This window comes from Sphaerodactylus townsendi, linkage group LG07 (genome assembly GCF_021028975.2).
Source record: "Sphaerodactylus townsendi isolate TG3544 linkage group LG07, MPM_Stown_v2.3, whole genome shotgun sequence".
NCBI classification, from domain to species: Eukaryota; Metazoa; Chordata; class Lepidosauria; order Squamata; family Sphaerodactylidae; genus Sphaerodactylus; species Sphaerodactylus townsendi.
Genome location: NC_059431.1, coordinates 49,327,916 through 49,351,540, shown reverse-complemented (window position 1 = coordinate 49,351,540; position 23,625 = coordinate 49,327,916). Strand labels below are relative to the sequence as shown.

The following is a 23,625-nucleotide window of genomic DNA, read 5'->3' as shown; positions in this document are numbered from 1 at the left end:
GAAGGAATCTTTGCTGTGTTCTGTTTAGCTTCATTCAGTCAGTTGATTTGGTGATCTAGCACTGTGATTTTCAATGCTTGATGAAGTTCCATTCACTTCAGGGAGACAATCTTTCAGATCACTTCTTCAGGGATTATTGACAAGATTTAGTGTGAGAGTGCGTGAAAGCTTAGCAAATTATGTATGCTTCCATAACTTATGCTTGTGCAACTCCATAAAACACTTTTAACCTTATTTGCATGTATATAGCTGGCATATGCTACTTAATTTTATAATTGCCTGATTAGCATCTGGTTAAAATATGTTGCATTTTTGGCGGAATTTATGGCAGAGATATTTTTTGTAAGACAAAATAAAGTTAAAAGCATTAAAATGAAAGACATCCAATCTGTAGGTATTTTCTGTCTCTTTTGAAGGCAGATTACTAATAGAAGGACAAATTGTGTCATTTTCTCCCAAACTTGCCAACTTCTGGTGTACTGTACAGACATCTAGTGCTAGTTGTTGTATGATAGTGCAATCCTAAACAGAGTTAAGCCCTTTGAAGACCATTAACTTTGATGCACTTAGAAGGGTGTAATCCTGATGAAGTTTGCACAGTGATTTTTAGAAAATGATGTTTCATTTTTAAGCATGTCAATGCTTTGTACAAGCTCAGAGTCTATGAGATCTAAAAGTAAAATCCAGTTATTTGTAATGCATAAAAAGAAGAAGAAAATAGAGGACCCTGCTACTTTATAAATACTTTTATGATATATATAGAATTTACCAGTTATGTATTGTGCTGAAAATGTTCAGTTTGAGTTTTCTGAAAAATCTTTACTGAACATTCATTGCAATCAGTTTTAACAGTGTGTGCTTATTTAACCCTTCAAGACACAGCACTTTTAAAAGTTGCTGTGAGGCTTAAAAGAAAGTTGGCCAATATATTCTTAGCATCTGTCCTTTTACCTCAGTCCTTTACAGCTGAATAAGAGGCAAAAGGATTTCCAAGATTTGCTAGGGCAATCTGCTATTCCCCCCATACTTAAGCTGGAATGAAGTTCACTTTGGTTTAGTGGTATTTTCTTAGTGTCTTGATAGTCAAAAATTTTAGGATGAACAGGCTCTAAAGTTTACTGTTTGGCCACGTTCTGAACCTGGAAAGTATTTTAAATTCATTCTGTTTATTTACATGGAAAGACCTTGCCATGTCTGTCATGTTCTTTAAGTAATGCTAAGAAGATGAATAATGGCTGTTTTGTCTTACTGAAGTGTGTGTGTGTGTGTGTGTGCATAGTACCAGATTAAGCTTTTACCTTGCTTTTTCACAGCACATCACTTCTCAGTTTCTATCAAAACAGGAGAGACTGTTCTAAACTTTGGATATTCTGACACTTGTGGGTCACAATCAGCATTATAGAACTAGTAGAGATTCTGCATGAAAGCATCAGAGAGAGAAAAGGATGTTTATGAATTATGAATGGCCAGAAATAAAGACCAGAGGCATAATACAGAGGAAATTCAGCAGTTTGAAGTTTAACTGACATTTAAAAACACTTTCCTAGATCAGGGGAGGGATGTTACTGAGATCCTAAGCACCATTTTGTAACTGCCCTAGTTGAAAAGTATTTTAGACAGTCAAGAGAAACTTGCAGAAAACACCAAACATATCAAATAATGTGTTCTGAGACTTGGAGAAATACTGTAATGTGGAACATTTGTGACCTGCACCCCTGCACAATGATTTAGGGTTGCTTTAATGTGCTATGACAGATGTCTTTTTCACCGTAGACATTCAGTACATTGTGTACTCTCAGGTCTGCTGTATTTCAAGCGCTTTTAGGGATAAAATCATTGTGAAAATCTCACCTTTGTCTTCTATCCTTTTCTCTCTCTGATGTCTTCATGAATGTTCCTAATGGGCTGCTCTTAGTTTAGCATCACTAAGAATCCTCTCCAGTGTAATTTTGTTTGATGCGTTCTGTTAATTTTTATTTCTGTGTTCTCTGTAGTTCATCAGGGGGAAATCTAGAAAGTGGCAATAATCACCCCCCCCCCCCCCCCCGAGAAGGTTTATTGGATATGGAATTAGAAGAACATGTAGATCTTTCCCAGTGGATGTGTGTACATATTTTTCAGTGAACAGCATTCTTTATAGCATGAAAGTTTAAAGATCAAGACCGCTAATATGAAAAATCAACCCAGCTGAACAAAAATAATAGGGTATAAAATGTGGTGCAAAAATTGTTCGGTTTTTAATTTGATGGCACTCTTAGCTGTAAATCAGGAATCTCTATTGGATAAAGTCTACATTCTATATGTAATCATTGAGCCTGAAGGTATACTGAGATTTATTCAGATTGTTGAATTCGTGCATAATGGAAATACATTCAAGAAAACTGTAGGTTCACAGTGTTTTTAAACCAAATGGTCCACTGTTCCTCTCTTTAGGCTAAGTCTGATTGGCCATGTTTTGTCTGGAATCCAGACATGCCACCTGGTATCCACTTGGCCCATTTGCTTTCTCATATTCCCAGCTTTCATTTAAAGGAAAATCTCTAGGCTTTCTTGATGTGAAAAGAGACATCAAAATGTAAAGACTATTTTCTACTAATTTCACACAATGAGAATTCTTCCTTATTTTTATTCTAGCCAGTGAGGAAAGTCATGACCATGATTACCATGTATGGGAAGCCAAAGGAAACACTTTGCCATGAGGGTATACAAAGCAATTGGTAGCCCTCTCTCCCTCCCTCCCTCCCTCCCTCCCTCCCTCCCTCCCTCCCTCCCTCCCTTCCTTCCTTCCTTCCTTCCTTCCTTCCTTCCTTCCTTCCTTCCTTCCTTCCTTCCTTCCTTCCTTCCTTCCTTCCTTCCTTCCTTCCTTCCTTCCTTCCTTCCTTCCTTCCTTCCTTCCTTCCTTCCTTCCTTCCTTCCTTCCAAAAGTAAGTCATTTTAAAGGAAGAATATTTAATTCTATTTTATTGATTCCTAAATTATTTCAAAACCAACAGTTAAGGTTGTCACCCTGTTTGGAGAAAAAATGACCTGTGCGGAAATGAACAGCTGAAGTTTTTCATGGCATGGATGTAAGTGACATTGTCATCTGGTAAATAACATCCCATTAAGCCTCTATTAAAAGGACAGGACTTTTTCTCCAGGCACTTGAGAAATGGCAATGTAATAAGAACTGCCTTCTTCTCTCTTTAAAAATACAAAAGGAGAGAGTTCTGTCCTCAGCTCTATGTGTAAGGTTGGGAGTAGCAAATAAACAGTTATGTTTCCAAACTTGAAAATAATTTTAAACCATGCTGTAGAAAGTCAGGTATAATTATATTGGGTGATTAACCAATGAGCATATGACAGATGTAGAAATTAGAGAGAGTTTGTGTTTTCCAAGTAAATGTGACTTTCTGTATGTATCTTCTCACAGTTCAATTGAAAACTGTCCCGGGGTTGGGCTGCCAGGCAGAGATATTGAGTTACAGCAGAGGTCTGAGTCTAGTCAGAGAGTTCCTCAAGCAATTTCAGCATCAGACTGTACAGTCTAGGTGTCAGAATACACAGAGTCAACAAGTCAGAGGAAACGCTGCAGCAGTCACATGCTTCTTTGCATCCAGGCCGGTATTCTCTGTGAACCTGCTTAATTCAGGATCTTTCAGCACATTAGTCTTCATCCTGTGAAGTCTTTGCTTCCACCTGCTGCAGAAGGTGCTTTCTTTGATCTAGCAGCTGTGTGCTTCTCCATTTAACTTTCAAAAGTTCTTGCATCACTGCCTCTATGCAGTGGGCTCAGGTGCATGAGTCTCTTCAGCTGGAGCAAGGCAGAAGCATGGCCTGCTTCTGGAGCCACTTCTGGTTCTGAATCGAGAGCTGCCTGTTGTTCACCCTGTAGAGCCTGCAGGGGCTCCAAGCCCAGCCCTTATTGGTTCCCAACCTGATCTGGGCTTACTGAGCTCTGCTCATCCCTTGAGGATTCATCACTCTCCAGGGGTTGGCTCATAACAAAAACTTTCAGATTTGCAGGAAAGAAGCAGGATTGTGCAACACTGATCCCTCACAAAAATGTTGAGATCCAGACTAACTTTCTTCACTCTCTTTCTTCTAGTTGAAGAAAGAGGTCAATTTCTGTTGCTTGATAATCTTCCAGTACTGATTGGGTATGCCAATAAATGCATGAAAATGTGTTAGTCAACATCGGTCCCTTATCAGACTAGCCAGCTTAATGCTGGCAAGGTCAGATATGGTACAAAATGTCCAAAACTATAGAAATTTCCAGGAACATCTCTGAGTCAGTATAAATAATTTGTATGCGTGACTTAGTGTGAGGATAAACCATGGGTATTGTAAATAGAAATTAAATACCTGACTGGTGTAAAAGTTATGCAAGTTCCTGATGTCAGTTTGCCTTATACGTTTATGCTTTTGTTTGTAAAGATGTCAGCATCTTGAACTTTCTTAGGAATAGATGATTTCCTTAATCATGATCAATCAATAAAGAAAAGAGTTTCTTCTCCAGTTGTTAGTAGTGGTTGGACCCCTTCTCTGAACCCAGCTGAAATTATTTTTTCTCCAACAGTATTTAGGTTTTGCAGACTTTGGTAGATGTTTGCATGTGGAGCAGCAGTGTGCTGTTTTCTTGGCATCTATGATAACATTTTCTTTGGGTTCAGTGAAACGAATGAGGTGATGGACTTGTAAATATTGATTTTGAGTTTTGGGCTCAGTTTCTTCGTGGTATATGGAGAAACTCAAACTCACTGTTGCTGCATGTGTTTGTAAGACTGCAGTATGTTTAAGACTGCAGCACTCTACACAACAAAGTTCATCCCATTTCAATTGATAGGTTTTTAAAAAAACTTTTGAGTAAATTAGGAGTGCTTTGACCTAAATGGCTGATCTCATCAGATTTCAGAAGCAAGGTTGGTCCTATTTAGTACTGGGTGAAGGATTACTTAGGAAGTCCAGGTTTGCTATACAGAGGCAGGCAATGGCAAACCACCTCTGTTTATCTCTTGCATTGAAAACTTTATAGGATTGCCAAAAGTCAGCTGTGTCGTGATGTCAGTTTCTACCCCCAGGTTAGGAGTAACATTACAATTGATTATAATCATGCTTCACTTCACAGTACAGTCCTAAGAAAAGTTACCCCAGTGTAAGACTATTTATTTCAGTGGCTTTAGACTGGAGTAAGTCTGCATAGGTTTGTGCTTAGTTTAATGGAAGCCAGTGAAACCTCACTGAAATTAATTGAAGATAAATGTCCAAATCTTATTTCAGCTAAATGAGAAGATTGTTCACTTTTATGATGACTAAATACTTCAAGTTAAAGAGTGTGTACACACACACACACACACACACACACACACACACACACACACACACACACACACTAGCGGGGCCCGGCCACACGTTGCTGTAGCAATTGTCGTTCTCATCACAGTCCACAACCCACACAGATGTCCATGCACGTCCAATGATCCGCAGCATAGCCTTTTGGGGTGGCCAAATGGAATCCCTCTTTCCCTTTTCAATTCACATTGTTATATGGTGGTGTCTGGGTTTTTTTAGTATAATGTAACCCTTTCCATTCCACAACAGAACTGTCCAGAGTGCGAATCCCGCTGTCCATGAGGCTGGTTGACATGCACAGTCCTGGCTTGGGTAAGGCAGAACTGGGGCAAGCAGGCTATCCCAGTCAGGCAGCAGAGGCAGGGTGGTGAGGCGCTCAGATCGAGGCCAGCTCTCTGGGTTCTTAAAGGGCCATGTGCAAAAGAAGCGGAGCCAGTAGTGTTGGTTTGCCCCCACCCAGTGGATTTTCTTAGAAGAAAAAGGCAAACTCCAGCTCGCTTTTAGTAAAAGAGAGCTGCGGCGAATATGGATGAGGAAGTTGGTAAGTGGTGGTTGGATGTGAGGGAGGGCAGAGTGAAGTGTGTGAGGATGAGCTGGATGTGTATTGTGTGGTAGCAGTGGGTGAGGCACAGAGAGTGAAAGTTACCTTCATGTGAGGGGGGGGACCCCACCTGATGTCTCACACGGCAAAGTGTGTATGTGTTTCACTTCTACTCGTATTACCTAACAGTATTACCTATTTACTGTTTTCACTGCTCATCTCTGCCCATCTGCACGAACATTCTAAGCCCTCATACCAAGCCCTCAAGCCACAGACAGACAGGCTGCACGAACATTCTAAGGGTGAAAGTTAAACACAGCCAGCTTCATGGCCTGGTGCGCCAGGAAAAAGACGTTTTACCTGGCTCAGGTATGGACTTTCGGCAATTTGAAGGTCTGATTACCTGCCCGCAACAGGGAGGGACGTCTTGTGAAAATTTGGGGGCGATCAGTCCAGCAGCTGAGGGAGACCATCAGGGACAAACACACTGTTAGATTTTTATATATATAGAAGATATATATATAGAGAGAGCAGGGCTTTATATACAGATATAGAGCACCATCCTACTTCATTTTAGAGCGAAGGGCCTTGCTCCATCTTTCTTTCAGGTCTGTAGACAAGTTTTGCTTATGACTTAGAAGAGAACCTAAACACATCGTGGTTTGAGCAAAGGTTCAGGTAAAGATATGTTTTCCTGTCGTTTTTGTGGCAGTTGATAGGAGGAGATGAAAAACAGCTGGCAGGTAAAAACAATGTTCTTGATTTGCATTAGCAGACAGTTTGCATTGTATGCATCTATTTATTTAGAAAATGTTTCTGCCAACTCTGTGGCAACTTGCCCAAGGCAACTTACAAAACAAATACAATGAAAACAAAACTTTAAAAGGTAGCAATAGAAATCCCACATTAAAAACCCAGCCCGGCATAATTTTTTTTAAAAAAAACCATAGACCATAAAAGTAGCACTGACAACTTAAAATAATAGGTTCCAGACTAAAATGGTGTTTAAAAAATCAGCCCCTTAATTAAAAGCCTTGGTGAACAGAAATTTCTTGGCCTGGGTACCTGAGAGAATCAGTGTAGGTGCCAGGTGAGCTTCAAGGTGAAATGTATTACATAAGTGAGGTTCCACCTGCCTGGCCTATGAAAGGAAGGGCACAGAGAGAAGGGCTTATGAGGCAGATCTTCTGGTAGGCTGGACAATATGGGAGGAAGCAATCCTTCAGGTGTCCAGCCCCAAGCCATTTAGGACTTCAAAGGTAACAACCAGCACTTTGAATAGTCCCTGGAAACAAGTAGACCCCAGTGCAGTTCCTTCAACATTGAGGGAAGCCCTATATCCCTGGCAGCTACGTTTTCAACAAGCTGAAGTTTCCAGGCTGTTCTCAAAAGTAGTAGATTACAGTAACTTAGACCAGCAGTACCTCCATGTCTCTTCATGAGAATCCCCTCCAGGACAGCTCAACTCCTCAGTCCTCAAGCAGTTTTGTCATTGACCAGCAGCTCCTCAATCATGTGTGAGTTCAGTTTTGTATTCACCCTTATCCATCCTATTATTGTGTCCAGGCACTTGTTCAAGACTTCTACACATCCAGAAGTAGCCTGATTCAGCTGATGAGAAGGAGATCTGGGAGACCTGACCTGGATAGTTCCATTTAGCCTTGAAAAGGAGAGAAGTGCAGGAGGAAGCCATACTTTCCTCCTTCCCCCCATGGTGTTTTTTTCCTTCCAGGACTAGGTTACAGTCCTGTCATCACAAGTTCCCTGTGGTAAACTTAAAGAACTTCCTGCCTGGGAACACAAACCAACCTCTATGCAGCTGAGCCAGAATAGCCCTTTTCAAAGTTAGGAAAGCCTATCTCTTTGTGTGGGAAGAGTGGGGAAACAGAGAAAAGAGAGCCCATTTACAAAGTTAGGGGAGCCTGTTTGTGTGTTTGGGAATCTGAGAAAGAAGACCCTGTTTGCAAAGTTAGGGGATCCTCTGTGTGGGTGTGTGCGTTTGGGCATCTGAGACAGGAGAACCCAATTGCAAAGTTTGGGGAGGCTGTGTGCATATGTGTGTATCTTAGAAAGCAGAACCCATTTGCAAAGTTAGGGAAGTTTGTCAGCTCATCTCAGAGTGGGGGTGAATCCCCCTGAGCTGGTGGAGGGGCAACTTACCTAGGCGACCAGTTGCCATGTGACTTTATGGCATCTGACCTGAAAGTGTCCTCCATTGCCCAGACCCGCTGATGCAAAGTGCTGCACCGGCATGGCTGGGGGCCTTCTGGGGCACACCAAAGGTGGGGTGGGAATGACCTTAGCCAGTCTCTAGTGCCCAGTCATTGAATAATTAAACTAGGATTTTGTTAACTATGGTAAATTGCGGGGCCAAGCATGGTGAAAAGGCGGGAGTGGGTTGGCCACCTTGGTAGGCACTCTTAACCCACCAAGAGTTTTCTGGAGCCTGTTGTATTTGTTTGTACGATGGGCTTTACTGCTAGTGTTGACAATAAGCCATGTAGTCTTAAAGAGCTTTATAATCTAGTGAGAGATTCCATGTTTGTGTGAAGCACTTTTTCCATGGTTGCATGAAGCATTTTTTTTAAATGGTTGGATTTTCTCAATAGGTTAACAGAAATATTATTCGGATACAGTTGATAACAGAGAGAAAATTGGAGGGGAAGAGGGTGAAAGACGCAAGCAGTAAGCCCTGTCCGTTTAATAATATTAATTTTTGTAGTTATTAAAATCTTGAGTTAAAAACTACATTTGTTGAAATTCCTCATATCTCACTGTCTTTTTCCAGTGGTTAATACAGGAAAATGAATGAACAAATGACACTTATTTTAAGCCAAGTAAAAAAGAAACTTGTTCTGTAGCTCACTGTAGGGAACAAGCCAAGCAGTACCTCCCTACACACGATGCATGACACAAGCCAGTGATGTTACAGTGACACATTTGAACAGTGTAATAATAATAATACCCACAAAGTGCTTCACATCATTACCTCAGTAATCCTTACAACATGGATCCCCAGCATGGATTCTTTCTTCCACAAACAGCAAAACATTGCCACTTCAGTAAATCTCTGTGTGTGAAATTGTAACTGTTATAAACAAAGTCCTGCTTTCCCTTGCTGTTATAACCAATAACTTGTTGCATTCTTTATTTTATCCACCAAACCAGACTTAAGTCATATGGTACTTTAGATAGACCGTACTTTGAAAAAAAGAGATTATATCAATAGAGACAATTTCACTATCTTCTAGAAATTTTCCAGGGTTTGTGAGGGAAACTCATTTTCCCCTGCCCCATTCCTTTTTCTTTCCCTTCCATGAAAACCCCCATAGCCTCTCACCTTTTCTCTCCTTCCTATCAGTCTTTATTTGTAACTCTGTCTTGTTTCCCTTCCTCCTCCTCTATGACAGCCTTTCCATTGGAAAACTTTGAGTACTTCTGTTGTCAGGTTGGGCCAGGTCTAATTGTTCGATGGCAAATCCACAAGGATTTATACGGGGGAAGGGGGGAAAACTTAATTTCCCCAGTATTCTTCTACCCACACTGTTTCCTCTTTGCCTTCTCCTAACAGCCCCCATATCTCTCCCCTTTCCTGCTTCCTTTTCCTTCCCACCCACCAGCTAACCTGCCTTTTATCTGTTCCCCACCTTTACCTATACTTGTTATTTATTTTCTTCGTTTACACACTGTCTTTCTCCACAGTAGGGACCCAAGCAGCTTATGTCATTCTCCTCCATTTTATCGTCAATACGTTAAGCTGTGAATGTGTGACTGGCCCAAAATCACCTTGTGAGCTTCCATGGCAGAGTGAGGATTTAAACCTGGGTCTTCCAGATTTTGAAACTCTGATCACTGCATCACACTGGCTTTGATAGGATAATTGGTGTTGAACAGTAGCATGCAACCAGGCCTTTGTGGAAGTTGTGCAGTGACAAGTAGCCAGGTGGTTGCTTGGCCTTGAATAACCCTGGAAAGGGCCAAGAAACCAAGGCTTGAACACTGTCAATATTGTTTGGGTTGCCTAGCAGTGGCTACAGAGGGAGGCTCTGATGTTGACTCTCAGGCAATTGAGGCAGCAGCTTGCATGTGTTTTTGCATTCTTCTTCCCCACCCCCACCTTCAGTGCTGTTACATTGCAAGGCTGGGACTTAGCAAAGTTTGGATGCTGATCCCCATCTGATAGGGGGTTCCCACATCATCTGGGAGTTGATTACTGAACAATTTGTTCGGTAACTGTTTTTATTGTTTTGCTTAAGCTAAATAAATCTGTGTTCAGCTCACCATCTGACTGTGAACATTAAACACAATATGTTTGGCGGCTGAACAGATTTACTGCAGCACTCTAACTAAAAATAACAGAATGGGATGGATAGTTTTTTTCTTCCAGAAATGCCTTTGACATAGTTCCCCCTTCCCTCACACATAAACAATACTGCAGGAACCAGACCCCTTTCATGTGACAGGGCTTGGTGATTTTAGGGGAAAAGAGAGAAACTGTGGACAAAATATTTGTGTGGTTTTATTTTTAGTGTTCCTAGAGCTTTTCTGGACTTTGGGGGCAAGACCAGATTTTTCCAGGTGTCCACTTGGCAGGGCCACAGACAGCCTTGTGTTCCATGTCTAAAGGAGCAACAACATCTTGGTGAATAGCTCATGAAATGGAAAGGCAAAAGTTTCAGAGAGTTGCTGCAGAATTTAAAATTGTTTTTTTGAAAACAAAAGAGGAAATGTGGAAGATCTTGTCTGGGTAGAATGGAAATTTAATCATAGATCAGATTGATAGCTTTCATTGTTCTAAATAAATAAAAGATCACTGGTAATTGTTATGTAGTGTAGACAAAACTTCCAGGTAGTACCAAGTCAATTTTAACTCTTTTTGTTTGTTTTGCATTGTTTTTCAGAGATGGTGACTTAAGTTTAAGTAGATCAATGGTCAACAGCTCTGATAAAATAAATCAAAAGAGTGGGACTTCAATATTCCAGCATTCCGTAGAAAGATGGAAAATCAATTCTTCCTTGGTCCTTGAAATCAGGTGAGTATCTCAAACTGCTCATCTGATTTACCTGTGGGAGCTTGCAAGCAGGGAGTGGGAGTCTAGCAAACTCTTATTTTACAACTGTAATAATTTACGGACAGAAGTTTGAATTGATAGCCTTGGGCCAAAAGTTGTCTCTCAATATAGTCCACCTTTCAGGGATGTTAGGATACAAAGGAGGGTTGAGAGAGCTCTTTGTATACTGCCTTGAACAAATTGGAAAAGGGGCAGGGTAAAAGAAGTCATAGATAAATAAGTAAAATATAAATATGGACATCCAAGTCAAAGGAAAACATATGCATGTAATATGACAAAATGATTCTTCACAAAATAATCAATAAAGGATCTGTGGATTTACAATGATAATTTTAACAGTGCTTCACACAAACACAAACTACCTTATACTGAATTAGAATATCTGTCCATCAAAGGCAGTATTTCCGCTCAGATTGACAGGAGCTCTCCAAATTCTCAGGCAGATGTGTCTTTATGACCCTAGTGCAACCTGATTTTCCAAATTCTGAAGACAAATAGGGGACAGCTATTCCTTGTAACCCTCCTAGTAGCATCTTGTGGCCATAGTTGAAGTCAAAAGTTGGACCGAATAAGTTTTGACCAGATCTTGATGATAAGCATGGGAACTGGCTAAAAATCCAGAGGCACATGCACGACATATAATGCAATCCCTTCAAAATCACGGTAAAGATATACCTTTAGCACATGCAGTTTTCGATCTAGAAGGAAGTAAAGTGGGTGGGACAATTGCTGCTGTTATTTTTTAATTGTTTTAATTTTAAGCTTTTTTAAATATGCAGAATATACAAAAAGCATACCACACTGTAACGATCATAAAACCTTACCATTAGTATGATCCCTACTTTGATAAACAGTAATAAATAATTCTTACAACAATTCATATTTAATGTGCCTATTAAATATAAAAGAATACCATAGAACAGCTCCAGAGCTAACAAAATTGTAATATCTAATTAAATACTTTGTTCTAAACTGAGTATGCTACACTGTGTGAGACAGTGTAGCAAAGCATTCCTCCTGAACAGTTTACAATACAGGAGAGATCCAAGAGCTCAGTTGCCCCAAAACTTCATCAACCTCATAGTAAGGGTGTCATTTCTTCAATTTTAGGGAGACAATATTATTTTAAAACGTTTCTTTCAATTTTCTATGTCTAAAGCATCAGTGCAGTATGCATTCATCTATATCATGTCATTCAGTTGGACTGGTCCCAACATTTTATTGTCTTGTATAATAAACCACCAAAAATGTATTAACTGCATAGGAGTAAATAAGATGTGCAAAGCTGCATTAAGAGGAAACCAGCAGATCTCTAGTCTTTCTTGGAAGGCTTAGCTTCTGAAAAGTCCTGTGCTTTATCACCAGAAGAGCAGATAGCCAACTGTGGTTCAGAGGACTTTCATTTCTGTGCACTTGATTGATTTTTTGAAAAAAATAACATTTTTTGTATATGCAGTTAAGAAAATGGCCATGAAATTGCTTTTGTTAAGAACTGTTGTAATTCAAAGTTGGCTTCCTGAGTTATAATTTACTTTCTGTTACACTGCCAGTAGAAAACCACAAAGATGATAAGATTTAGCTCTTAAGCCCAGGGGATTTCCATTTTCTTCTTTGAGAAGATGTTATGGCTTGACTTTGAAGATGAGTTGCTTTTCAGTTTATGTTTGGCCCCAGTGTTCTACTCTCTGCCCTGAACATCCGTAGAGTTTGCTGAAAATGCTAGTAATGTAACACATGCTCCGAGGTGGTGATTTCTCTCCTGGAAGTAAATCACTCACTCCTTATTGACCTCAGTTGGTAGAACAAAGAGCAGCAGTGGAGCAATTATGGCTGCAAAGAGGTAGGCAGTAAAAGAGCAAGGTAGATTTGAGAAAGGATTCTGAAGCACTTGATGCTCTCCTCTACCTTGAGAGCCAAAGTAGCGTAGTGGTTAAGAGCAAGAGACTCTAATCTGGTGGACTCTACTCAGGTGTGTTTCTTCACTCCTACAAATGAAACCTGCTGGGTGATCTCAGGCAACTCACAGTTGTCTCAGAACTCTCTCAGCCCCACATAACTCACAAGATGACTGTTGTGAGGAGAGGAAGGGAAGGAGTTTGTAAGCCGCTTCAACATTTCTTACAGTTGAGAAAAGTGAAGTATAAATCCAAACTCCTCCTTCTCTTCTTCTTCTCCTTCTCTTCCTCCTCTTCTTAAATAAAGCCAATCTTTCCCTATTACTATCCCTTGGGAAGGTTCTATGACTCAGGATAAGAACTTCTGCTTTGCATGCAGAAGGTCCCAAGTTCAGTCCCCAGCAACCCCAGGTAGAAAACAACCAGTCAGGTGATGTGAAAGACCTCTGCCTGAGATCCTGAGCAGCTGCTGCCAGTCTGAGTAGACAATACTGACATTGATGGACTGTTGGTCTGATTCAGTATGAGGCAATTTTTTGTGTGTTCCAAGCACACATGAGATCCAAAATTCTCTTGGTTACCACAAGGTCTTAATTTTTTGTGAAAACGCGCCCCAGGACTTACCATGGAGGTGCCGATGCGGCGGTGGGGGGGGGGGGAGAGCGGAATCCCCTCCTCCCTGTCAGCAATAGTACCTGTCACATGACAGGAGTCAGGCAAGGCTGGGCCTGGCTGGTAGACGGCCTCTTTCAAGGCCAGGGACCCTCCCACCCTCCCTTTGTTGAATGCTTTTCTTGCGGGGTTATGCTTACATATTTGTATAATGTTTTGTCACAGTTCTGTGGCAGTTGGGGGATAAGAGCGCATGCTTTTCAGGAAGGCAGAGCTTGCATGTCGGACCGTCCCGCATTGGGGCCCTCCATATGAGGTCTGAGGTAGTGGGGAGCTTGATAGTGCAAGCCTTGGGGCCATGCAGAGAGCTCGCTACCCAGCAGAAAGGGGTGTCACAAAATGGGCATGTGCCCAAGTGGCACCTAGTAACTTTCTGTTCCAGTTCCCTTGGGGGATGTGCTGGACAGTTGTTGCTATCCGAAGGGCCTGAGGGGTCAGCTAGGGCTGCCCTGATAACCAGGTTCAGCGTTTGCTGCCTGGGGGCCCAGATGTGCTCTGATATGCTCGCCCAGCTTCGAGTTCGTTACACTGTTAAAATAAATTGGGCTGTAGCCGATTTAATTTCCAACAAACAGATGTTGTCTGCACTTAATGAAGCGAATTTCCGCACCTCCGCACGCAACTGTTTCTTAGGTTGTAAGTTCTTTGGTTTGCAAACCTCTCTTTTTTTCTGCATTAGGCAAAATACCATGTAAACTAATAGGTTACCATGTAAACCATGTAAACAAATAAATAATACTAATAAAAACAAGTAATCCTATCAGCATCATGGGTTGCTTCATCAACTCACTTTCCTTTTGTTATTCTCAAAAATACAGCATTGTAATGTTTCCATTATCCATCTCCATCGATCTGTCATGAGACTGATTCCCTCTCTGTTTTTTCGATTGTCACAAAAAAAGGAGTATGGTACAAGATTCCCAGTTGCAAGCAAAGCACAGAAGAGGCCTGAAGAGCAGAGCACAACAACAACCATAGTAATAGCAGAACCCCATTAAATAATCAACATATAACAACAACCAGTCAGACAGCCTAGACTAGAGCAATAGGACTAGGGTAACAGATTTTTAAAAAGCAATGTAAACAAAAAAAATATCTAACGCATGGCATATCATAAGCAATGAAGAAAGTGAATAGCAATGGTAGAAGATGGTACAGTAGATACAAGCTGATACCTGCAATAAACTTTGCAATAGACTAGGATGTTTCTGTTTTTATTGTTGCACACATTTCCAAAACACACAGATTCATGGGATATAGTCAATTAAATTAAGATTGATAAAACACTATTTTAAAATGCAATGCAGAAGTACACTGTGTACACCAGTGACCTAGGGGATGTGTGTCGTGGGCTCCCCAGCAGCCAGCCAGGATCCCTCAGATGAGGAATACTGGCATGATGACCCGGCTCCATCAGAGTCTCAGCTGACTGAATCTCCAGAGCCACAGTTGGTTGAGTTCTGTGAGCAGCCAGCAGTCACGCAAGTGGAGGTCAGTGCTGGCCCAAGCCAAGAGCAAGAGGACAGGGCACACAGTTCCCCCAGCTCACCTGGTTCTGTGAGGCACCTCAGACAGCAGGGCCATCAGGCTGTGAATGCTAAAAGACACAGCACTGCTTTGGAGGCTCAGAGATGCCAAAGAGACATGTGTAAGTCAGCTCAGGATTCAGACTGAGCAGGAATGCAGGCTTATAAGAGACAGCTGCAAACAGCAAGCATTGAAGGAGCAACTTTGTTGAAACAGCTTGATCGTTTCTGCAGACCTCCTTTTGGACTGAACATTTGGTATCGTGAACCTGGCCCAGATTGACCAACCTGTCTTTACTCTGTGTACAACTGGCTCTGGACTGTTTTTCCCAGAACTGAAAGTAAGCTTACTCTGCATTGCCTGTTCCCATTAAACAACTGTAACCTGATACTCCTGAGTACAGGTCAAGTGTGACAATGTGGAGATACAGATGAAATTAATATCTTAAAGCTATGGCAACTTGCACGTGCATAATTCTCTGAGTAACACTCAGATTTAAAAAAAGAAGGAAAGAATGGAGAACAGAAGAAGAACCAGGCTCGATCAAGCCAGCAGTCCTTCCAGTCCATCTATCTGTTTCCCAGTATGATCCTGGAAGTTCCACAGCAAGGGCACAGAGGGCAAAGCTTTCCTACTTGTGCCTCCTCCAGCAACTCCTATTTGTGCCTCCTCCAGGATTCAGAGATATACTGCCTCTGAACATGGAGGTTCTGAACACATGTGAACAGCTTGCTGAATTATTGGCTCCCTGTTTGCAACTTCTGAGCAGGACATGAGTTGAATCAGCAGCTGCTTGAACATCTCTAGTGCTAATGCAGTTTCTCATGTCAGTTTGTGTTTCAGGGTTAACATTCTTGAGTCAGTTCCATGAACAGGCTTGAACATGGATAAAAGATTGGGGTCCTTAAGAACTTTTATTTTGTGTGGTTTTCCAAACAAAAAAAGAAGACATGTACTGAGTTGAAAGTGTTGGGTTCAAATGGAAGAAGGGTTATGTGTTTATTGTTTGTGATTTATTCTGTTCTGAGGAAGTGATGTGACTTGTTAGAAAAAAGATCAATGAAGTATTTAAAAAGGGAAAGCTTTGTTTACAAAGATGCCCCACAGGATAAATAAAATAGCATGGAGTTAGTTATAATAGTAGCCATTTGTCTTTTGGCAATCAATAAAACCTAGGAGAATCTAAACATTAATCTTCCATTTTCATTCCTCACAATAAATTAACTGCAGCTACAGAATATGGGAGTTTACCTAAAAGCGTAGATTGCCAAGTGGTTGTTGGGGCCATTTGTCTTCCTGCCAGTGTTTAGAGATCTCCACTTAATTACTGATCTACATAGCAAATAATAAAAATGGTCGATCAGATTCCACTTTGTGCCATTCATTTAATCAGAATCATAACTCAGAAGACACGTTTGTGTTCAGTATGGATACCAAGAACAAGAATGAAATGAGAATGCAACTTTTCCAGGGGTATTCACAGCACATTTTGTTCAGAGATAGTCAAAATGCACCCTTGTGTTCTTATTATGCTCAGTGGGGGTGTATGAGTGTGTGTGCATGTTTCAGAGCTGTGTAGAAAATAAGTTTAAGTTTAAACATTTGTCCAGGCTCAGGAGACAAACATTTATTATGCTGCCCTCTGTACAGCTGACCCCATCAAAATCAGTGGGAACTGAAGGGTGTGACTCTTGCTTAGGATTCTTTTGCTAACTGAGGACAAATTTGTTTTAATTAAGTATAATGTACACAAGCTGGTTGATCTGTGTCATGATCAGGTTGGTTTAAGCTGTTAATGTAAGTCTGATGCATGCTTTGGTTCTGTATATGTGGAGGTTGCACAACAGTGTAATTTTCTCTTGTTGAAAAGCAACACATTCTTAGTCTGGAATGTTACCTTTGTCCTGCCTTGCATACCATCTGCAGTATGATTTGGGGCTTCACTGACTTTCAGGCTTCTAAACCAGGTGACTCAATTAACATTTGACAGACCTTTAAATTCTTTCTTTTGGCAGAAATCTGTGAAGCTCCTTTTGATTTCTGGGTGCAGCAGGATAAATATATTCCTGTCAGAACCTTAGCCAGCCCTGCTGAATTTTATTTAGTGTCTCATGCCATCATTTTAGCACAGTGGCTCTCAAAACGGTAGAGGAGTGCAGCCTGCAGGTTACACTATACATTTGATTTGATTGGTGCAAGATGGGCCTCCTTCAAACAGATGCCCTCTGTCTCTGGAAGATGTGATTTCCTCTCTGGCACTTTTCATTGTGTGTCTTGTTTAGGCTGCAAAGCACAATGGCAGTCCTCTGCCTCTCAGTCAGTGCAACAGAGGAGACTGCATGTAACCTTCATTCATTGGTTCGGGTTGATGATCATTGCTGAGGTCAACAGGGCAACCATTTATTTTTCACCAGTTCTTTACTTCATAAGCTCGTTCTTAGGATGCTTCCTGCCAGGGATTTTGGATCATACTGTGAGTCTGTCATAATAAGAAGGCTGCTTAGTTGTACTGTACTGATTCTTTTCATCTTTCATTTATTCCTTTCTATGAAGACACTTTCATACTGGTGACATACTTTTGAGTGCACAGAAATTGATTTTGTATCCACCTAACAGGACCAATAGTTCCCAGCATATCTCTTGTCACTTTGAAGTCGCTGCAGTGATAGTTAATGGTCCAACTTTTAGCTAATTGGTTGATGTACCTCAGTTGTACAGTTGTTTAAGTTGCTGAGAACGTAAATCACAACCCACTGTGGTTTAAGAATTAAACTGATAAGAACATATACACGCGATCTTAGCCAAAAAACTGAGAAGCCTTTTGCGAGACTGCCATGATCGTAGCCTGCATATTTAAATCAGATCAAATAATGATAGCATTAAAAAGCAGGAATAAGCTGAGGGTCAATGGGTATAGCAGTTAGAAGTTCAACTCTGCCATGGGAAGCTTGCCCAGTGGACCTTAAACCTGACTCTCGCTTTCAGCCTCACCTACACCCCAGGGTTGCTGTGAGGATGAAAATGGGGAAAGGAAAGCTATGTATGACTTGCAAAGCTTCTTGGAGGAAAAAATCTCTCTAGCTAGTTAGACAGATAATCAAGTAGAGGAAGATGTGAAAGAATCAAAATGTGTCAGTATCTGGGTCCACTATTCTGTGGGCTGAAGGCTGATCTGACCCTGAAAAGCAGGGCTTTCTAGCTTAGCAGCGATCTTGGCTGGTAGCCAGTTACAGTGTAAGTCCAGCTGTAAGGGAGCACAAGATTGGATTGGATTTATTACAGCTATAGATATTCAGAGCCTTTTGTATTTAAAGTACCTCTTATTGATCTTTTTAAAGTCATCCTCAAAACATTTCTTTACAATTCGCTATTATCATTTCTGTACATATTTATCTGTCTGTTTTTGCATTAGTAGTCACTTTTCAATTTACAAAATGAAAGCAGGTATTATTCCTAACAATACTACCCAGCAATATCTAATTGATTAACTGGACTGTTACGTAGTCCCAGAAAGATCTTGCCCTATTGATGTTTATGGAAGATGCCAAATCCAAAAGAGCCATCTGTGGTCCTTTCTGTTACTTCAGAAGGTATGACGGAGAGAGGCCCTGTCCTACTGACTCCTCAACATATTACAGCTGATGTGCTGCAGGCAGGTGTCTGCTGTAACTTTCCAGACAGTTTGAGGTCAGAGCAGGCACCAGGCACAGCTGTGGTCAGGCAGTCTGAAGTCAAGGTGGGCACAGGCGTTGTCAGGCAGCCCAGCTTCAAGGCAGGCACAGGTGTAGTTAAGCATTTCAAGGTCAGATAGTCCAGGAGTTTAAGCACATAGGCTAGGAACAGAGGTTCAACACATGGAGCAGGAAACCAGTTGTGTGGATCTTCCCAGAGAAACACGTTAGTTGCACCCAAGCAGAGCCAAGTGCAAGGCAGGATTTATATAGGACACCCTTGCTAAAGGATGCTGCAAAGACTCAGTTCTCCTCTAATATTGCTGCTTTTAGCTTGCAGAGTCTTTTGCCATATTGAGCTGCAATGCAGACATTCCTTTTATCACTGAGCAGCTGTCTCTTCCTTTGCCATCTTTGTGCAGCTGGCTCATCACAACTCATCTGGGCTGATGAAGGCTCTTCCAGTTGCACTGCATCTGGCTCATTCTTGGCTGGCAGGAGGGCTTGGCTCTGTTACTTATATCTCCTCTTGAGGAAACAGCTCCTGGTCTATGGTGTTGTACAGCTCTGCATCTAATTCCTCATCTCCTGGGGGCTGGCTCATGACAGCTTGCAGTCAGAACCCTACAGTGTATTGCTTAATATCAGTAGCAAGGTTGTAGCTCAGGCCCTTTCCTGTTTACAGCTCTCAAGAATACAGCTCTTAAAAAACTAGTGGCTTTTGTGAGTTTCTTGGGTAGTGGCACTGTGTTAGCTTTGCTTGTAGATCAAACCAGTCTTTTGCCTTATGAAATGCAGATAGTGGAGACAGGGTTTCCGGCAAAAGTTATTTTTGATTTTATGAAATGTCACAATGTGTAGCATTTCCTCTATCAGAAAGCCACAAACTCTGCACTCAAAAATGGTTTTTTTTTACTCTTAAAAGGAGGCCTTTGGTCAATAAGGGTGCAAGTACAGAGGTTTTGGGGGGTCCCTGTGTAGTGATCTCATTCAAAACCATTGAATAGTAAGATCAGGATTTTACTGCTCATGAGTGTATTTTCCCCAATATTCTTACAATTTGCCTTAGAATATTTGAAAGCTGTTCAAGTCTAAAGTAGGGATCACAATAGTATTTACATGTTAGAGAAGAAAGAAAATCTTGTTCTTAACTTGTATCATGTACTGGAAGCTTTCAGCTCTTCAGGTTTTCATAGTTTCCTTTCTGCTGTAGTTTTTGGTCTCATGCATGATGAATCATCTGATGTTCTTTCCTGTAAGTTTGTTTCACATCTCTATAAAAGTTCTAAATCCAGACAGAAGAGCTTTCCCCCTCCTCCATCTGAATCTGGTTTAAGATACAAAATACAGTCCTTAGAAAATGTTCCACAAATCAATCTGGCCACATTTCACTTCCCTTTGGACTTTAAAAACAACCAAAAAGTGTGTGTTGTGGGGGGGGGGGGGATTCCAACTCAAAGCAGACTAACTATCCAAAAAAGTTGAAAAAAATGGAGGTGTGGGGATCTTTATGTAAAGTTATCACTGTCAATTACAAAAGAGCTACAATTATAATCAAAAAGTTTAAATCAAATTATAAATATTAATGCACAGTTTTAAAATATTTGTAATTTGATTCAAGTGTTTAGGTTATGAATTTTTTTTGTGTGTAATTGATTTGAAAAACAATGTGAGTTTTAAAGCTGGTTGCTTGAAGCGCAAAGCTAGCATTGTTAACGTTTCAGACTAGGGTTTCAAGTCTCTCCTAGCCACCAGTGGGAAAAGGCAGTGTAGGATTGCCAGATCCAGGATAGTAGTTTTGGGGATGAAGCCTGGGGATGACAGGGACCTCAGTGGGGTAAAATGCCATACATTCCACCCTCCAAAGCATCCCTTTTCTCCAGGGAGGCTGATCTCTATAGTCTCTGGAGATTAATTGTAATTCCAGAGGATCTCCAGTTTCCACCTGGAGGCTGGCATCCTTATGTCAGACTAAGACTTGGGAGGCTAGTTTCAAATCCCCAGTTTGCTACAGAAGCTTGCTGAGCAATTTAGGACCATTGATTCTGTCTCTGTTCTGTGTGTGTGTTCTTTTTTTCTTTCTGCGGAAATTGGGCTGTTATATGACACTTGTTTATCGATAGTTCTACTGAACATTGTGACACATGCTTCTGAATAAATATTTCTTGAATTGGACTTTTATTCTTTCCCTCTTTGCTGGACAAAGTTTGTAAACAACTGGGATAGATGCATTTAATATAGATTCCAATTAAGCATTGATTTCCACCCTAGTATTTCAAATGCTAAACCTTTCTGGTATTCGCTATTAAAATTCTTGTTTATTTTTCTTAAGGTGGAAGAATCTTAGCATATTGGCTGTAATACTTTCTCATTGAGTTTGTTTATAACTTGATCTCTTCTGTCTGATGGAATTCATTTCTTTGTACCTTTGCAGCGTCTACGAACTACCTTGATGAATTTTTATCTTTCTGGCTTCTATATGCTTTATTTTAAGAATGCTGTTTTAAAATTCATTCTCCCAACCTTTCTTTGGTGTTATGGTACCTTATTGTTACATAGCCAGATGCAACTAACTGTTACAGGTATCTGTTTTAGAGAAAATTTACTAGATATTTTAAAAAATATGTATATGGCAGAAAAAGTAGACATGCAGAACTTTTTTCTCTGTCTCCCATAGTAACAGAATATGGGTGGTGCCTGTGACAATTACCAACAGCCTTATTTTCCTTGAGGACTGCAGCCCACAAGGAGTTGTCAGGACTGCTTGTGATTGATTGGCTGCAAAGGTTGAATTCTAAAGGCTGTGTGAGGAGTTTTTGAGGGGAGTTCTGATAGAGAGCCAAAGTGAACAGATGTGTGCCTAGCGGGCCCTGATTTAAGTTGGTCAAACCACTCTGAGGGACTGGAGGGTCAGATTAAAAGGAGAATCCGTACTATGTCCCTGGTGTTAACAAAAACATTGCCCAAAATGAACACATGTTTTTATCTATGAGGAAAATCCACTCAGATACTAAGCAGGGAAGCTTATGAGAGTGGAGGTAGAGATAAAGGCCCTTTCCGCACGGGCCTAATACAGCGCCCTGGGGATGGCAAAAACGCCATCCCCAGGAATCCGTTCGCATGGGGGGCGCAACTGCTTCGCAGCCGCGCCACCCTCGCTCCTCCCAAGCTGCGCGAAGCCGCCATTTTCCCACCTCACTTCCTGAGCAAGGTTTACGGAAAATGGCGGCTTCCAGCCGCTGCCGTGTGAACGGCAGCGGCTGGAAGGCGCCTTCCCTCCCCCCTGTGCCCGGTCGACCTACCTGCTCTGCGACCGTCTGGCGCGTCACTGAGGCCTGGGGACACGCTCCCTGCCCTGCGACGCCAGAGTGGTCGCACAGGGCAGGGGGGCATGTCCCCTGACCTCAGCAACGTGCCGGACGGTCGCAGAGCAGGTAGGTTGATTGGACAACAGCGCTCTGTGGCGCCGTCTTCCCCACCGCAACCGGGACCGTTTGTGCGAACGGTCCCGGGGGGGTTGGGTTGGCATCATGTACGCCGACCCAACCCCCATCGTGGCCGTGCGAAAACGGCCAAAGAGAGGAATTGGCTTCTGGGGGGGGGGGGCGGTTTGCTGGAATTCGTATTCTCTTAAGCAGTGTATGTGTGTGTGGCGGGGGCTAGACATATCTACTGCAAAGGATTGTCTAGAATATAGTCTTATAAGAGGCTGGTTTTTTTAAAAAAATACTTACCTGAAGGTAAAAGGAAGGTTTTTGCAAATGAATAGAAATACCAACTGAATATAGTGTCACCCATACTAATATGTTTGTATATGATTAAGTGCAATTGAATGTAACATCTTGAAGACAGTTAATCTAGTGACCTGAGCTAAGCTTGTAGCACTTACGAAGAGAGATACTGTAACATTGTGTATGTAGTAACCACTCAATATTTGCTTCTTGTTTATTAACATTTTGTTCCTTTCCCAAAATCAGTTTTCTGTGGTGTTTGTAAATAAAACCACTCATTTGAGGGAGATTTACCACTCCTTTATAAAGGATTTTCTTCCTTTGGGTTTTACTCAGTGTTAGTGTACCATAAAGGGGAAACCTAGAAAAGTATATTCTAAGGGCTGGTCTGTGATCTCCATTCTCTGGAATAGTTCTCTTTCTACTGTTCTCTTTCTACTGTTAGATAAGCATCTAGGAATGTTATAATGCTGGCAGTATTACTTTAGTCTAGAGCAGTGGTTCTCAACTTTCCTAATGCCGCGACCCTTCAATACAGTTCCTCATGTTGTGGTGACCCCCAACATTTATCCATTTTACAGATGGAGAACACTGATGTAGAGAGTCTTAGGCAACCCCTATGAAAGGGTCGTTTCACCCCCAAAGGGGTCACGACTCACAGGTTGAGAACCGCTGGTCAAGAGTAACTAACACTACCACCCAAGTGGTTTTTTTTTGGCGAAGGACAAAGTAAGACAAGAAAAGTGAAGCAAAAATTGGTGTAATCTCTAATGTGGCTCTACACTTATCAAAATTTTGCAAAGCTGACCCTAAAACTCAATTATACTCGCACTGTGGTGCTCACCTGAAACCCAGAACTGATTTGTTACCTAGCTTAACAGGGGTTGTGAACTTATTTCTAAGAAATCTCCACCAGCTGCTAAGAGTGTAACAGCACACAAGTATCTTAAAGTAGCAATGGGGAAAATACTCGGCTTGGCAATGCGAGAGGTGGCTAGGAAGGGATCTTTTAGACTATGTATACGGGGAATGGATAGCAAGGAGCGTTCCGCAGAGTAATACAAAAGTCCAAATTGAATTTTAAAATATTTATATAAATTTGGTTTCAAAAGCATACATACAGCAAGGCATAAGAGCACATACATACAAATTCCTAATATATAGAAAGGTTGGAAAAGTAGGTGG

At 41.4% G+C, this 23,625-nt stretch overlaps 1 protein-coding gene across 1 annotated transcript in view; it reads left to right on the top strand.

The window, feature by feature from the left end:
• Positions 1-23,625, top strand: part of ST8SIA4 (ST8 alpha-N-acetyl-neuraminide alpha-2,8-sialyltransferase 4) — a 112,812-nt gene that overhangs the window by 3,263 nt on the left and 85,924 nt on the right. The window contains 1 exon segment of the mRNA XM_048504171.1: positions 10,774-10,905. Within this exon segment, the coding sequence (XP_048360128.1) occupies positions 10,774-10,905 (132 nt within the window).